A 17,246-nucleotide genomic window follows, 5' to 3' on the forward strand; every position below is an offset into this window, starting at 1 on the left:
GTTTCTTTCCAAACTCGATACACGTGCTGCTTCTGCCCTGTTCTGTTTATGTTTACTTAACTCCATGGAAACGAGGCCCTTCCGTCTACTTTTAAGATGCCCAGCAGCGCCTGCCCCAAATTCATAATCAGGTTTTAAGGCACAGGTAACCCCCTCACCACACACACACAAATAAACTCAAGCAGGTTAGAAGAAAACAGATCGAATCGTACAAGTCACATGAAACGATAATTAGAATTTATAGCTGCCGTATGATGAACCGAATGTTTTAATTTAAAATGAGCATATTTCCACAATACGTAATTTTCCTATTTAAATTTATTTCAACCCAGTCTTGCAACATTTAGGAAGCAATGGATTTTTGTCGTTCACTTTGAATTCTAGAAGATAACTGGATTAGTCAGATTTGTAATGTTAAATAAATTAACTCGCTATCTTGTTAGGATTCGTGATGCGAATTGGAGTTAATGGGAGATGTCCGGGTATATAACCCTGTAGTATAGTATTTCGCTACGAAATACGTTGCTACTGTATAACGCGCACTTAACACGAAAATTGCTGAAAAAAAATCTACAGCTAAATTGGAAGCACAAATGAGCGGCTTTAAATAAGGAAACGTGATTTAAATAATCGATGTCAACGAACAGAATTTCACATAATAATAATTGCCTACATTTAAATAGCGCGTTTCTGGTCACTCCACTCAAAGCGCTTTACAGATAATAGAGACTCCCCTCCACCACCAATGTGCAGCATATAATACAATTGCCCCATGTATTTGTAATGGTGAAAAAAATGTGACACAAAAGAAAGGTCTTTGATGGGTTTGGGAGGATATAGCATGTAAATACAAATATTCTTCTCATATATCTCAACTTAAAATGTAGACACGTGGCAGCATGTAAAATATGTATCCATAAGATGGCGCATTTGTCTTTCCTTGTTCTTCAGCCTCTCTTTGATCAAAGGTTCTTTTCGCACAGACACTTGTTTACCACACAGTTCAGAGGTGACAGATTTGATTGTGAGACACATCTAACTGGGCCTCAGACTGAGAGCCGGGCTCTATAACAGGGACCTGGCCTTCCTCATATAACCAGTTGATCAATGAACCCCAAACAGCTAGCTCTGCCCACACCCAGGACATCAAATGGTCACTACCACCCCCAGAAACGAGTTAGGGGGGCTTCGAAAACCCCAATCATCAGGAATCACAGAGCACACAGAGACAGAAGATAGTGGAGGAAACACAGAGTTCACCACAGCATCCAGGAGCGGATGTGAATTCTACAGAGACAGTAGAGGAAAATAGGGTAGGAGGGAGGGACACATTGTATAAGGGACCACATTGTTCAGAATGGCCCGGATTGAGAAGCTTAAAACCACAGAGTTTCTTTGCTGTGGAGGAAGGAGGCACTTCAGGTCACCATTTGCAGATAGTTTTATAGGATGGAGATACTGAGCTGCTACTTTGGGTCCAGTGGGTTTTGGGAACTGGGGTCGATGGGGTTTTTGTGCAGGTTTGTGAAAGTTTGTCCCTTTATTGGTTATTTTGTCTCAGGTGTTGTGTGTCAGGTGGGCAGTTACAGAAATTGTTGTGTTATGAAGTTACTTTTTGTGTGTTGGGTAGATAAATAGGCTAATAAAATGGAATATTAGGAAGACTATCTTCCTGGTCCGTGGGTGCAGTGATGATTATGGGAGATAAAAAGAACATGTTACAGGTAGAAAAAGGAATCCTTGGCACTATTATAATTGCTAGATGGTGTAATCATGTACAGTACAAAAGCTAAAAGTTTAAAAGCAGTTCCTGCATTTAGGGATCACCATCCATGACACCTACATTAAATGAAAACAAACTAACCTGATGGGGCCTAAACTTCCACAGATATAGTGTCCCACATTCCCTCTGAAATATTCAGTGGGATAAGTTGAGGAAAAGTCAGGGTGGGATAATTAGGAAACCTTGAAACACATTTTCTTAATCTTGGTTACAATGGACTACTTCATTTTCCTACAAGGGACAGAGGGTATTGCCTCTGACTGTCAGATATACAGCTTATTTTATATTAAATTCTATTGATTAATTGTAGCCATGCACATGCTTCTCTTAAAAATTTTAACTATTGCAAATTATGTTAATTTCTTATGATCATGTCTGGCATCTGGTCAGTGATTATCATCCACACCTGTTTCTTATTTATCTAGCCTGCCATTTAAACTGGTTTCTCTCCTCGATCATTGCTCAGTTTTGAAGCTTGCTTCAGCTTAAGCACTTGCTCTGTGCCATTGTGTTTGGTTGGGCCCTTTGGTTTTGACCCTTGCTTGCTCCCGACATTGATTATTGTTTTTGTCTTTTTGACTTGACCTTTGCTTGGCTTTGACCATGCTTCCACCTGTGCTGTACTCAACTCGTTTCATTGACTTTAGTTCCCAAAATAAAGTAAAAAATAGTTATATTAATAAAGAAAAGCTGTCAGATGACATACTGTAGTGCAACTCAATAAACCTCAACAAAAACTATTTTTAAGAGGTAAACACTAAACAGAACAACACATATAAAATGTTTCACAGTCTTGTGGATAAAAAAAAGCACTTCACACTTTAAATACATATATCTTTCCCTTGACCTCAGCTGAATGTAACATTACTAGTTGGCATCTTGGGTTATTTCACCTAGCAACATCTTTCAATTTCAAAAATAATTCCACTGACTGCGAAGCTTCAATATATCTTGTCACAGTAATGCAATTGCAAACCACCCTGCAGCAGCTGAGGTTTTGACAGAGAACTACAAGGAAACACACAAAGGAGGTGTGCTCAGGTGGACACGGAATAGGCCTACTTAGTCCTTGTCCTCTGGTTGATCCATGTTTAAAACTCTTGGCATTTGGAAATACTGTATGACAAATGTACAAGGAACTGTAAGATACAGTATCTGACCCCCTGTACTCCCGTGCAAGCTAAAAAATATGCTTCAACAGGCACAGCTTCAGCTACAATAAGAAAGCAGTGCTTCTGAAAATGAGTGAAAGAAATATGAAAATATGAGTGATAGTTGAGTGAAGAAAAAAATCACATTGTTGCATCTAATGCCACTGTTGCAGAGATATGTTAATGAAACATCTAAGGCTGTCTGCTGACACAATAATTACTGTTCTTTTAAGGCTTCGATGAAAAGCAAGTTTATCCTTTCTTTGTAAACACAATTTTGTATATCTGGGAATATGAACAACACATAAGGAACAGTTCTACAAGTAGCATAGTTCAACATATCTTGTTTTTGAACCACAACAAACTTATCTTTTAATTGCAACTTAAACTCAAAACTCAAATTTCATAATTTTGTTCCTTATTTAAAAAACTGTATACATACAGAGCTGACTTTATTTTTTCACATTTTTTATTGTAGAATTAATTTCTGCTTGTTCCTTTAGATGGTGTTTTTTTGTCCCACAATTTACTTTTTAACATGCCTAATTTCTGGTTTATCACTTAGTTTGTCAGTGCAACTACAAGAAGCAATGTTTTCACTGATCTAATCTTTTCAAACAATCAAGACAGACTAAGAAAAACAGAACAAATATAAAATAAAAATATTTAAACAGAAAATATCAAATGAAATTGTGTCTGTAATTTGTTTTTAAGAAAAATATAGTGGGATAGCATGAATATAGAATCAGTAGAGAAGAGATGGCAAGAGTTAATTTTTTTTTCCCCTGAGCAAATAAATGAATGGCCACACAGTAGTGGTCCAAATTGTTTATTAAATCAGTTAAAATATAAGAAAAATAAGAAAACACTTGAAAAAAACATGAAAAAAACAACATCCAGTAAATTAATGGGGTTTTCATTATATTAAAAACACACATACAGTATAAAAGGGATGTTAAGGCCACAAGAAAGATTTTTCAGGATTCAAAAATAAAAAGAACTTTAAAAGATTAAGTGTTTCAGAGAAACCTTCAAAGAATGAAAGGGAAATGGCAAACATATTAAATGAATATTTGACATAGGTTTTGACCAAGGACGTTACTGACAATATGCCTCAGGCTGAGCAAAAATAAAGCTCTATATTAAGGCATATTAGCATAGATGAGGCAGAAGGTTTACGGGTATTAGAAGTACTTAAGCTAATCAAATCCCCAGGGTCTGATGTTGTATTACCAATTGTAATTAAGTAAGCAAAAGATGTTATTCATAGACTGTTAATCCTTTTCTAACAGTCACTCAAGATACCCATAATACCCATTGATGGGAAAATTGCTAATGGAGCAGACATCTATAAAAGGGACTGCTGAACCAAGTAGTTTTATTTAGTTTCCCATGTATTACATGAGTTACACCACTTTTGAGTTTCTCCAAAATATGCTCATAAATACAATTTATTTATGATAGATAACATAAAAAATCCCAGCTAGAAAAAACTATTTATAGTCAGCATTACAAAACGTATACTGTTGGAATCACTCCAGAGAAGTGTTATCAAATACCTTCTTAGAATGTGTCTTTAAGGAATGTCATACTCTGATAGACTAAAAAGACTGAAACTCTTTAGTTTTGAGCAATACAGTTACACGTGCTTCAAGAATCGATGTCCTCAATCAGTTATTTAATAAATTGAATGAATATTTGATAACCGACTTCTTCAGAATCAACAATAAAGCACAAACCCAATGAAAAGGAAAGTACTTTTAAATCTAGAAAAAAGGAAGCATAGCTATTAGCAAACAAACTAGGTAGATGAGCCAAATTATATTCTCTTTGTAATTTTTTTTAAATGTCTGCAAAGGAACAAGTAAAGATTATTTCCATACTGAAAAAGAGAAGAAAAGAAATACAATGTTTTGACTGTGGAGCCTCCTTCGGGTGTAGGGTCAGGTGTTTTTTAATGTCTGTGTTTTAATATAAAGTCATATCTCTCCGTAAAGTAACCGTAAAGTAAAATAAAACTTTGTTTAAGAATATATGAAAATCCTTAGTAAAATTCCAAACTTTTTCTCGGCACTGTACAGTCAGGGATGTTGAATAATTGTCTATGACTGGATGTCAGCAATTTACCACGGTGATCACAAGGAGGTACAACCTCCTTTGAGCTGGGCTCAGATTTAGCCCTAGATCACTTTAGAGACAACATTCTCATGTTCAGTACATGAGGGTAGTGGTAATCAATGAGCAAAAAGTGGACAATCTCAGAATACCCTCAATTCCATTTGAAAAATGTCTTACGTTATAGGGTGGATCTCCATATTTGTGATTAAAATGCCCTGGAGCATAGCTTTGTCTCTAAGGGCTGCAGGTCTTGTGTAATCAGGAAGTCTTTCAATTTCTCTTGCCTGAGATAAAACGTTACAGCAAATCATGGCCTGGTTCTAAGGGCTTGAGATCAAAACAGATAAGGAGAAATGGTAGCCAACTGTCCAGTTGAGGTAGAGGTAAAAGAGGAGGTTCACACCTTTGGCTCCACTCTTGCTCCTATCAGATTTAAGCAGATTGGCATGACCCTGATTGAGTCATTGGAAAGTACCTCCAGTGGTCTGTCACAGCAGGAAGCTTCTGCTTCTGGGTACAGGGCACAGTAACACTGAGAAGAAGTGCCTTGTAATGAAGTGGAATGGGGACACTCTGGTACAACCTGTTAAGCTGGTCTTTTAGCCTTGTAACCTCTGAGACGGCTATACCAACACATTGTAAGGTGTTAGTTTGTTCTCCAGGCATTTTGCTTTTGAGAATCACCCCCAACCATGATCCCAGAATCTTAATACTGATTTAATCTTAAGTGTACCGTACTTCCTGTCACCTTAAGAAACCTTTGTATATAGATATTTGTGAAATTGTGAATATGTGTTTCGAAGCGTCATTCAGGACCCTACGCAGATGAAACAATCTGGAAGGGAGTGAACACACACAGGTAAGAGACGAGGAACAGGGCTGGTAGACGAACAGGGGGGCGTGGTCCAGGGCGAACAGTCCAAAAGGGAGTCCAAAGGGAAATCTGTGGTGAGGCAAATGTCCAGAGCCGGGGGATCAATCCAAAATGAACAAAACAAAGTTAAAAGCCAGGGCGGAATCCGGCGAGGGGTTGTAGACAGACATGACAAAGTTAAAAACCGGAGCGGGATCCGACAAGGGGTCGGGAGGAAAAAGGGGGAATGGAACCAGGCGCTCCAGGTCCCGGACTCGGCTGGTTCAGGAAACCAATGCATACTTTATTATGAACATACTTCACTAAAATAGTTCATAAACAGTAAACAGATCTGAAATAGAGTATCTCAATTAAACAAAAATCATGTGGAGCTAAAAGTAACTTTTATTTGCTGCAAATTTGTGAAATAAAGACCCATTCATTAATTTAATTTTTTTTACTGATGGCCACAGTGATCCCAATCTATGTAAGAAAAACCTAAATCTCCCATGATAACTACTTTTTTTTACTGTAAAGCCTTTTGTGAATTTACTTTTTGTTTAAAAGTAAACTGTTCAGTACATTTAAAGCTATTAGCCTACCCAAATGTGCCCCAATACTGATTATCAAATGCAAAAATGTATATATAATTTTATATTATATCTGTATGAATACAATAGTATATATTATATGTGGTTTGCACTTTCTCTCATTTCTATATGTGTTAATAATGTTAATTTCATGTAAGAGGTTTGCTTAGCTCTAGGTGAGTTTACAGGCAGGATAACACAGGTGATCAAAGGGGTTTTCTGGTGGATTGCTCTGGTTAATAATAATAACAGATAAACATTCAGCAATCAGAAGTACAGCATGAAATGACAGAAAATGAGGCAAACAGGCAAGAGTGGGGAATAGAGAGAGAAACAGGAGATACAGAGTTGGGGGGAAATATAATCGCCACTCTTCCTCTAAACTGGTGTCATCTTTCATTTTCATATTGTAGAAAGGGAGATTTAGTGCTGGGTTGTATTCTTTTTTTTAAATACAGGTCTTATTTTTCTTGTTGGCCTGTCAAGCTTAGAAGGATTTCTGTTTACAGAACTAGTATTCTGGACTTCTTGGTCTGTAAAACAGGCCTCTGAAATTAACTTTTATTTCTAGTATAACTGGTATGCATGTTTTTGTTTTTGTATATTTTTATTTAGTAGTTATTCAACTTTATGTTAGTTGTGGGTCATTATCATGCAGTTGCTTTTTTTAATAAATATTTATCTTCACAAGTTTGACTCTAACTACTGTTGCGCCAGAGCAGTGACTGAGAATAAAGAACTCAAAATTAGACTTGATCAGTTTTTAGATAAGATTAGATTAGAAGACCTTAATTATTTGAATTACTTCAACCAAGTGACTACAACTGACCACAACTATAGGCCCACATTACTTTTAAGGAAATTTCTGAGCATAATGTCAGTGTTTTTGGTTATATGGCCATTTCAGGTCATACAGTAGTTGCATGACAGCCGCAAATTAATGAGATCACCATATTCTTTAATATAATCATTTTCATATGTGTTGCTGCAGTCACTTTGAGTTGTTGTCTATTCTTTTAGTGTACATTTTTTGTCTTTAACATGTTAAATGCATGCTCAATTGGACTTAAATTGGACTTGGAGATTGTCCAGACTGAGATTTATAATTTTATTTTCTTGGTAAACTCGGAGTTGCATTAGCTATATTTTTTGGTCATTATCATGCTGCCTACTTAATGTTGAATGAGAAACATATTCTGTAAACCTCAGAATTGATTCTGCTGCAGCCATCCTTAATTATTGTACATTATTACAAAGCCTAGTGTGCCAGCTCCAGAGGCAGTCATGCAATCCATTTCAGGCCATGCTTCACAGATGAATTGGTGATGGTTAAAGCATCTTCAGTTTTTCTGTTTTTAACATTTTTATTTTTTTCTGTCACTTTGGTATGGGTTTTCGGTACAGGTACACTGCATTGTCCTCTTCATTCTTAACTACTTTTCTATGGGCTCTATTCACAACACTGACAGATGTTCTCACTAACGCTTCACTCTCTGTTTTCAATAATCACCAGGCACTGGAGTATTCTTCATGTCGCCCAATTCTCAATCTGCACTTCAATAATCACTTCAACTCACTTCACTTTCACCAGATCTTTTCCTGGCTGATTCTGTTTGGTTGGGGATGGATGCTTCTGTACTGCCAACACTTGTGTGCCTGACACAGCAGCAGCAGCTAGTTTGCCACTTTCTGTCTCTTTCACTCTGAGGCCACCCATCTGTTGATTTTAGTCCTCATGATGCAGTTTATGCCATGAAGATATGACGCTTTCTTGCCAAGGAATGTCCCACTTCTCCAGATACTAATCTAGTCAGCCCTGGTTCAGCTGCCCAACATTGTTCCTTGGTAGAGCATTTCATCTCCACTGGGCTTGACAATTGAAGTACCATACAGCCCGCCTGTACAGAACCTGTGATGCCCCTCAGTACAGCCTTTCTCAAGTCTCCCTAGCTTGCTGAGTCTTATAAGAGGTCTTATAAGCTTCCTAACTAACCCAGAGGAGTAGCAAATTCCACCTACAGCCATTCCCAATAGCTCCTTTCTCTTATGTGGAATTTCACTTTGTTCGAGTGTCAATTATTCATTTAAACCTGCTCTGTCTCATTCTGTAGGTTATTCCATTTAACAGGCAGACTTGGCTCAAAAATGAGTCAATCTTCTGAGGCTGGGTTGTGAGCCAAGATGGTAGCTTCTCTACTACATCACAACCCTCTGTTCAGTGCCATGGGTTCATTTACAACCCACTTGATTTAATATCTCATCTGAATTGAAATTTGATGTGTTTATTCTTGTCTAATTAGGCATCATAGAACATCCATGCATTTTCTAAACAACGTATCCAGTACAGGGTCACAAGAGACACTGGTGTTTAACTGTGCAAGCAATGGGCATAAGGTGGGATCCATTAAGAATGGGACACCTGTACATTGCAGGTCACACACAGACAAACACACACACACTCATACCAGGGCCAATTTTTCACAGAAGCCAACTAGCCTGCCAGTATGTTTTAGGACTGTGGAGGAAACCAGAGTACCCAGATCTAACATATGCAAATACAGAGAGACCATACCAAACTATACATAGATAGAACCCTGGAAATTGAACCCAGGGCCCAGTGCTGCAATGCACCAATGCTAACCACTGTGCCAGGGTGGCACAGTGTAGGTTTGACAGAATTACCATCATGAATGTCTAGCATGATAAATAAATTGCAACTCTTCCTTGTCCTCCTTAATGTTTTTAGCAGCACATCAGCTTTCATTAAGTTTTTATTTGAAAAGTTTTACTGCAGTGAATATGGGTACAGTGTTTTGAAAATATACATAGTAGCTACAAACAAGTACCAAGAGTAGTCATTTTTTTCAAAATAAAATTGAAAAATAGAATGTTGTATTATGTAGTATATTATCTAGTATTTATGAATGTTTTCCAAAAACTGGCAGCATTAAATCAGTACATTTGAGCTTCAAATACCTGTAAAATGCAATTATTTCCTGTGGATACAGGTCTTATTTGAATTGGCAGGCAAAACTATTTTTTTCTGATTTCATCAAGGGAGAATATTTATAATATGTATTTATGTAGGAAAATGCTTATACCAACAGAACAATTACATAAAATATACATGTATTCATAGATTTGCCTAAATTATTTTTATTTGAAAAGTTTCAGTGCATTCCTCAAAAATTAGAAGAAATTTTTGGTATTTCAATAATTAAATTCTCACTTGAGTAAAAAATACATTCATCACAATGAAAACTGCATAACAATAGTTTTACTGCTGATTCTCAAGGACCAGATGGGCCTCTTAATTTCTCTCAGCCTGAGATCTTAATTACTTACTCATTTGCTGAACCAAACCACTTCAACACTTGACACTTACTGTAAATAAAAAAACAACCCACCTGCCAACAGCAAATTGGATAGTTTTAAATGATGGGCTCACATTACATTGAAAATAAGACCAAGGCAAATTGAAGTGCTACAACTAAATATTTGGTTCATAACTGGAAACTAAGCTTTAAGTGTGATTTAGGTTCAGATTGAAATAAATGTATACGATCTGCTGAAATGCCTACCACTACATTCCACTTCACTCTTCTGATTCCTTAATGGTGTTCTCAAAGGCAGGAGACATGTATTTGTTTTACAAAGTGTAGTATTTCTGAGGTTTATTAAGGGTTGAATGATGCTTTTTACACACGGAGAACTATGTGTGGATGTCGACTTGGACATTTAAAATTTCTTTATTTGAAAATACTTAATTTATCTAATATTTCCTTCTTATTTTACTATTGTTAAATCAGTAGAAGAAAAAGTTTTAGAACTGTTGCAAAAAATATTATCATTTAAAATCAAGACACCAAATCAGTGGAAATTGATAGATACATGCTGTCTGTTGATTCCTGAGCCCTTCATTCTTTTTAAGACACTATTACATTTCTATATAATAATAATTTGCCAGGTCTGTGTTGACTGTCATTGAAAGCAAATAGTCCCCAAAAAGGACATACAAAAGAGAGATGTAATAATTTAATATAGCACTAGGTGTCACCCTTGCAATATACTAAGATATATTAAGGGTCGATACAGTTTTTATCTGTATGGAGCACTTAGTTTAAATATATACTGCATACAGTATGGTCAGAGTTTTGATGAAACCATGCAAATTGTTGCCTACAATCATAAGCTTAACTTTACTTTGAAGACCAAAGAAATAGTGAGAGCCCTAAGACATATCCTTGAAGTTTTCTGAGAAGGAAGCTAGGCAAAATGTCAGTTTGACAGGTTTTTTTTCCAGGATAATAAGCTAGGTTCAACCTGATCAAGTCATAACAGCTTAAGAGTAGCTATTAAAATTGCATAACTGCTACAGAAAATCTCAGTTACTGGATTTGGACACTGTATATTTTGTGTAAGTAATTATTTCACAAGCTGCCTGCCACAGTGGAGAATTGAAACTGAAAATATTTTATTCTGTCGCATGGTTTGCCTGTGCTCTATATCCTTGTGGTTTTAGAATGTCATAGGAGAAATAGAATTACTCAACAAAACAATAGCAAAAATAATGTTCAATTTGACAGATATGTAATCACATCTTCCAAAAAATACCTTGTTTCTCATGTTACAGGCAATTCTAAAAAGTAAACTATTTACTTTTTGTTAAGTATGTTAACATGGCAATCTGTCATGTATCTTTTGCAGTGTATTATAAACCATTTGTACTCTTTTATCCTAAATATATCCCAGAACATTTATACAGTATTTGCGCTGTCTTCTACTTTATCTTCCTGACAATTTTTTTCTGAAATACTTCAGTGGAATTAAGGACAGATGCAAGTCCACCAGTATCTGCAAGTATCAGGCAGGGGGATTTTTGTAGCAGACCCAGATGTCATTGTGGACACAAAGAGACAGTGGCATTAAAGAAATTTGGGAATAAAACAAGGGACATGTCATGTACATGTCTTGAGGAGGTTAGATTGAAAAGCTATGTTAAGGTGCTAGCTGTAAAGTGGGAAAAGGCAAAGTAATTTTTTGACAATTGTTTGACACAATTAGTTACTTGATTGTTGGTGACTGTTAATTAGGTAATTGCTTTCTGTAAATCAATTAGTTATTTTGCTGTTTGCTGATGTTTAACAGGTGTGGGAGTGGCTTTAAGTAGTGTCAGGACTGCGGTGTGCGCTTGAGGGCAGCAGACCTGTGTAGCACTGTAGCACCTGTGGAAGCATCCTGTAGATTTTTTTGGATTCCTACATGGGCCTTGATTTGTGAATTTTCTTAGCATTAAAACTCAGGTCTTATTATTATCCTGTGAAGTGACTTACAGTAATTCCTCCAAACCCATGCCAGATTGTCACAGAAGTTACAAGCAGTGGTTAATTCTGTGCTGAACATGTAAAGGAAAGAAGAAAAATACAATTTATTCTTTTGTTTTTTCAAAATTTCCTTTCTTTTTACTTTTTAGTGTGGAATTAACCCCTATTTGTTTCCCTGCTACTCACTATTTCTGACTAGTTATGAAAGGCTAGCTATGTGATAGGATGAGTACCTTTCTTATGGTATAGATTAGGTCTATTTTTTGTGAAGAGCATGACAATCACCAAAACGTGATATTGTACAAAAGCCTAATTCCATCATATGTGGATTTTTATGGCTAGGTTAGACTCTAGACTTCAATCTCCTTGCTCACTTGTCGTGATGTGTGGGTTTTTAATTTTCAGTGACAATTAGAAATAGGAACAGTAAACTTTGAGAGTGCTGATGACTATTAAGAACCAATCATGCATAATTTATAGTGTCACAGAAGAATTCTAAATCACTATATATGCTTTATTGATCTGTAGAAATTTGACTCTGCCTGGGGTCATTTCTCCTGATCTGGATTGAGGGAATTTTAAACAAACGCCTGCTGTACATGAAACTTCAGTAACAGCTGAAAGACAGGATAACATCATCAAGAATAGCCACTAGACCATATTTAGAATGTAGATTCTTCAACCCCCATTCATGTCAATAAAATGGCTGGACTCAGACTATAAAACTGTTTGTAACAGTGTTGCAGTTTGGTGAAAAACTGTGAGAAGCACACGTTTTGTGTTTCCTTCAGTGTTCTCCAGAAATGTCCATTTTTGTTACAATTAAACTCATCCCAAACCTTCACTGGACGGTGATGTGACTCCTTGCATCCCTACAGATACAACATCAAAACATGCATAACAAACCAAGTAAAGTAATAGTATACACCCACACTCTCTCTTTTCAGCATGGAATAAACCTATTACTTGTTCCTGAGTAACAGTATATATATGTGAGTCAATTTGCTGCATTACGAAGGGTTGATCCTTATCTCTGGGATTGCCAAGATAAGAGTTAATAACACCAAGGTTAAAATATATTGACTATAATGTGTTATGGTCTACTGTATGATTTATCAGTTTCACACAGTAAAATCACATTTTATATTATCACATACAAGTAAATATGCATTTGCCATTGTGAACTAAAGTATCAAACATTTTTGAAATAATAGTTCAAATTTGGAGAATTATACTATGAATAAAGAAGTAATACTCAAAGATCTGTTGGCTAAACATTTCTTGATGAGTTTAAACTTCCCATTGACACATAGCTGGGCTGTTCCATAGTCTGACTTTTCAGATGTTTGCTCTGTGGAGAGAATGTCCCGGTACAGAGAGAAGAGAGAGAAGCATGTTGCAGAGAACAGCTCCGTGGAAGTTAGTGTTGTGCTGAACTTCTGTCTCTAAAACAGTCTGCATGCAGTTGTCTGAATGGGTCTGGCCGCAAATAAGATGGGTAGGAGAAACTTGGTTTGTGCTGGCTATGGCTTTTTCCTGAATTTAAAACACAAGATTTCTTCTGCTGAACAATTTCTTGGGCTGAATCCTGACTCTGACTGCTTGCAGTAATGTGGTTGGGAATGTCAGAGTGCCAGGATAGTTATAAAGGGAAGTGAAGCAAGTGTGTTAAACAAAAAAAGATATGTGCTGACATTAAGGAACAAAATCACAGCTGATGATTGGTTAGAATGTTATTAGTTCTATACTGTAGGTATGGTCCTGGTATGCACCTTGCAGGTCCCTCATTAGATGATCATCCTTTGGGTGATGGACAGTGACCTCTAACCCATTGTCCTGGAATGAAAGGGAGTAACAGATTGAGGGAAACCAAACTGCATCATGTAATGTATATTTGGGGAGTTTTGGAATTAACACAGCTTTACCATTGCCTTGTCTGTGATCCAGATGTGGAAGATGTTTTCCCTTTTAGCTGATCACTCTGTATTTACACAGATCCCAAACTGCTTTGTCATGGCAACAGAAAGATCATTAGAAATCTTTAATTACATGTACATGTACAATTATTTCTAAGTGTTATAATATACTTTACCTTGTTTCTACACCTTTAGTATTGAATTGAGCAGCATGTCAGCATGAGACTAAAAAGGTATCAACACCTCTTTCTGCACTCCAAGCTATGCCAAAAAAAGAATGGCACCCCTTTAGCTTTTTTATCAAGAGGAGATGGAAAATGTTCCTAGGACTGCACTACCCCCAGTGGATCAACACAACTAATTAAATACTTTGTAATTAGCTCTTCTGATGTGTCCATTTCCCTGTAATTTTGCTAAGATATGACAGAAGAAAATATAAGTAGAGTAGACTCATGTTTTATGCAAAATATTTCATACAAATTCATGTATAGGTGGTCAGTGACAAAAAACAAAAGAAAAATCAAATACTGCAGGAAATTTCACAAATTCAAATCTGGCGCAACACCCCTGAGCTATGCTTAGGGAACTAGTTACAGAGCCTTTAGCTCTCCAGTGCTTGCTTTATCAGAGCTTCTTGTGGCATCACCCTGAATATGGCTAGTTAACCAAATATGAAGGGGAAAGGCAAGTCAAAAAAAGTGTCAGATTTGGAGTCAAAAATACAGATTTTGAACAACTGAAGGGGGTGGGATGACAGTGACCAGTTTAGCAAGTATGTATGGCAAGAATGAATTTTCGATTCATGCATTAGACACAGAGAGGAGACTGTTGATGAGAGCTACTCATGAGCTGTGTTTCCTGAATATTATTTTTATTATTAAATTTTATTTGATCTATTCCGTATACTGTACCATACTCAATTTGCTGTATTACTGTTTTCATAATACTTTACACTACATACATACACGTACTTATACACTAACAATTGATTTTACTTGTTTAAGGGAGGGGAATAGGAAGGTCCAAGGAGGATGTTCTGTTTATACACAATTTTGGGTAGACACACTATGTCAGGAACCTAACTAGCACACAAAACACGAGTCTAATGTACATTTCTAAACAAAAATAAAAAATACAGATAGGTTAAAATCAGATACTATACATTTCTCTGTGTGCACACATGATCACTTGCTTTTGAGCAGTCATGCTCTCATTAAATCATTTTAAGTACAACCTCCTACATAAAGTCCACATACAAATACGTTACTTAAGCTAAATAAACTAAGTAGTCCAGACACCCAGTTTGTCTTCACCAACAGTTTCATTGTTTATCATATTATGACCTTCACTATCTGTTTTTAACTTCGACACGTTAAGCAGTCTTCATTGTCTGTGCAGCATTTTTTACAGTGGGTCGTAATAAGTTAAGTCTCCTCATACATCAGGTAGGAAAACAAAGTATCATGGCAAACTGTTCCACTATCAGCTAGCTCTGTTCTAGAGAGTTGTTGCAGGTTGCAGATTTTATTCCAGCCTCAGGATCCTGTTACCGGGGTGACTACAATGTACAAATTGTTTTGTCCAGAACGTAGTCCTGCCTTGTGCTATGCTCCCAGAATACTGCATGTTCCAGGAAAAGCTTAATAGCAATACACAGTTGTCTGATGATGAATGGTTGGATTGATAAGATTCTATTATCCCAACTGGTATAATTGGACACACAGCTTTGAATAAACATGTTTCCCAGCTACATGTCTGTCAGCATCAATTGTGAAAGATAATATACAGTAGTTCTTCCTTGATATGTGAGGGAAAAATTGATGGTTTCTGCAGGTTTTATTTAGATAATGGTTAAATGTTGAATGATTGTGTAGAAAGTATAAGGGAATATGAAATGGGAATAGAGAGTGAGGCATCTAGGGTGCCTATATTCACTGGAAACCATGCTGGTATGCTGCATGAGTAGCCAGGCTTTAAGTATGGGCATAAAAAAGAGAAGATGTGAAGCAGAACGATGCCAGGGAATGGTGTCAATGGCAATTATATCACACATGATATAACACATATTTTGTTCACTCTATATTTAGGGGTATTGCTGATAATTTTAATCTTTGAATGGGCAGTTTTTATATAAATGTGCTTTCTATGACAGGAAACATAAAACACATTCATTTGCAAGCCTGTTGTCATCCTCTGTGGTCATGAGATGAATGGACCATTCTGCAAAGGTCTGATTAAAATATTTTAATAGATGGAGCCCTGCAACCTCATTTAGAGTCTCATATTATGGGTGACCCATCCAACTATGAAAATGCTTAAGCCTCTTCAATGAAAATTACCTTTCAAAAGGTGCAGTAGTGGACCTAGCATTTTCATTCATTATCAGTACCTTCCTCAAAGCAAACTACAATCTCAGCAGTTGAAATATAGGAACATTTTTTTGTAATTCTCATTAAACCCAGACTTCAGACATAACCTTTTTTTCTGGGTCATTTCAATTTAACACACAAGCACAACAAGAGTCTATGTTGCATGTTCATTTCAATACAGAATATTCTACAAATTTACAAAAAATAAAACTGTAATTATGGAGCAGAAAGATGTGACATCGGTCAGTTGAGCCAGAATAAGGAAAGGTATCTTGTATTAGTTCTTATGAAGATATGTGAGTTTAAGGGAAGAATTGTTTTGTATTTTCCAATTTATGCCCACCAAATTGTACTTTTTGTCCTAATGTCTTGGCTCACACAAATGACTCTTGTTCTAGTGAGAAAAATGAAGGTCCTCTGAAACACCCACCCATTGTGTTATTCATAATTTTAACAGACTCAAGCTCAAGTTCCACAGCATCTTACAGAAAGTTTAATGTGGACTGGAGGACCAGCCCATTCCTAACTGATGTCACACCAAGCCTGCAGGTACTTCAGAGGCAGTAGCTGCTTTGCATGGTAAACTGAATGATCCCTGTCCAAATCCCAGGCCTCCCTGCTACCAGCTGGTGCTCTGCCAACCGCTTTTGAAATTTTAGTGGCAGTCAGCTGTTGACTGGTGACTGACTGGATGAGGGTACTATGGTAGCATGGCTATAAGTCATTATGCTACTGGGCAAGTTTCAAGTTTTCAAGTTCTTCCCTGTATGTTTGTGGGTTTTCTCCAGTCACACCGGTTTCCTACCAGCTCCAAAAGACACGCACGATAGGTATCACTGTCTATCGTAAATTGGTCTTTTCTTTGTGAATCAGCAATGAACTGGACTTGCATCATGTCCAGGTGGGATAGGTTTGTGCTCTTCCTCCTGCCTTACACCCTGTGCATCCAGGATAGGCTCTGGCTAGTTGCTTGTTGCAACTCTCCCCATGAACAGCAGTTTTCTGATAACAGATGGATTAATTGTGGTTAATGGTTTAATTGGATTGTTTCATTGGATAACGTATAGGTCCACAGTTTCTTTAATAGCTCAATTGAAAACATACTGTATACTGTATGTATAAACAAAATCTATTCTGTTTGT

At 36.7% G+C, this 17,246-nt stretch overlaps 1 protein-coding gene across 1 annotated transcript in view; it reads right to left on the bottom strand.

Annotated features, from left to right (window-relative positions):
* LOC148832756 (dynein regulatory complex subunit 11) overlaps positions 1-8,212 on the bottom strand; it is a 48,075-nt gene extending 39,863 nt beyond the window's left edge. The window contains exon 1 of the mRNA XM_088918142.1: positions 8,073-8,212. Coding sequence (XP_088774268.1) covers positions 8,073-8,212 — 140 coding nt within the window. The remainder of the gene's footprint in view (positions 1-8,072) is intronic.
* Positions 8,213-17,246: the final 9,034 nt, after the last annotated feature.

Source organism: Atractosteus spatula, chromosome 6, assembly GCF_055471065.1.
Source record: "Atractosteus spatula isolate fAtrSpa1 chromosome 6, fAtrSpa1.hap1, whole genome shotgun sequence".
Classification (NCBI taxonomy): domain Eukaryota; kingdom Metazoa; phylum Chordata; class Actinopteri; order Semionotiformes; family Lepisosteidae; genus Atractosteus; species Atractosteus spatula.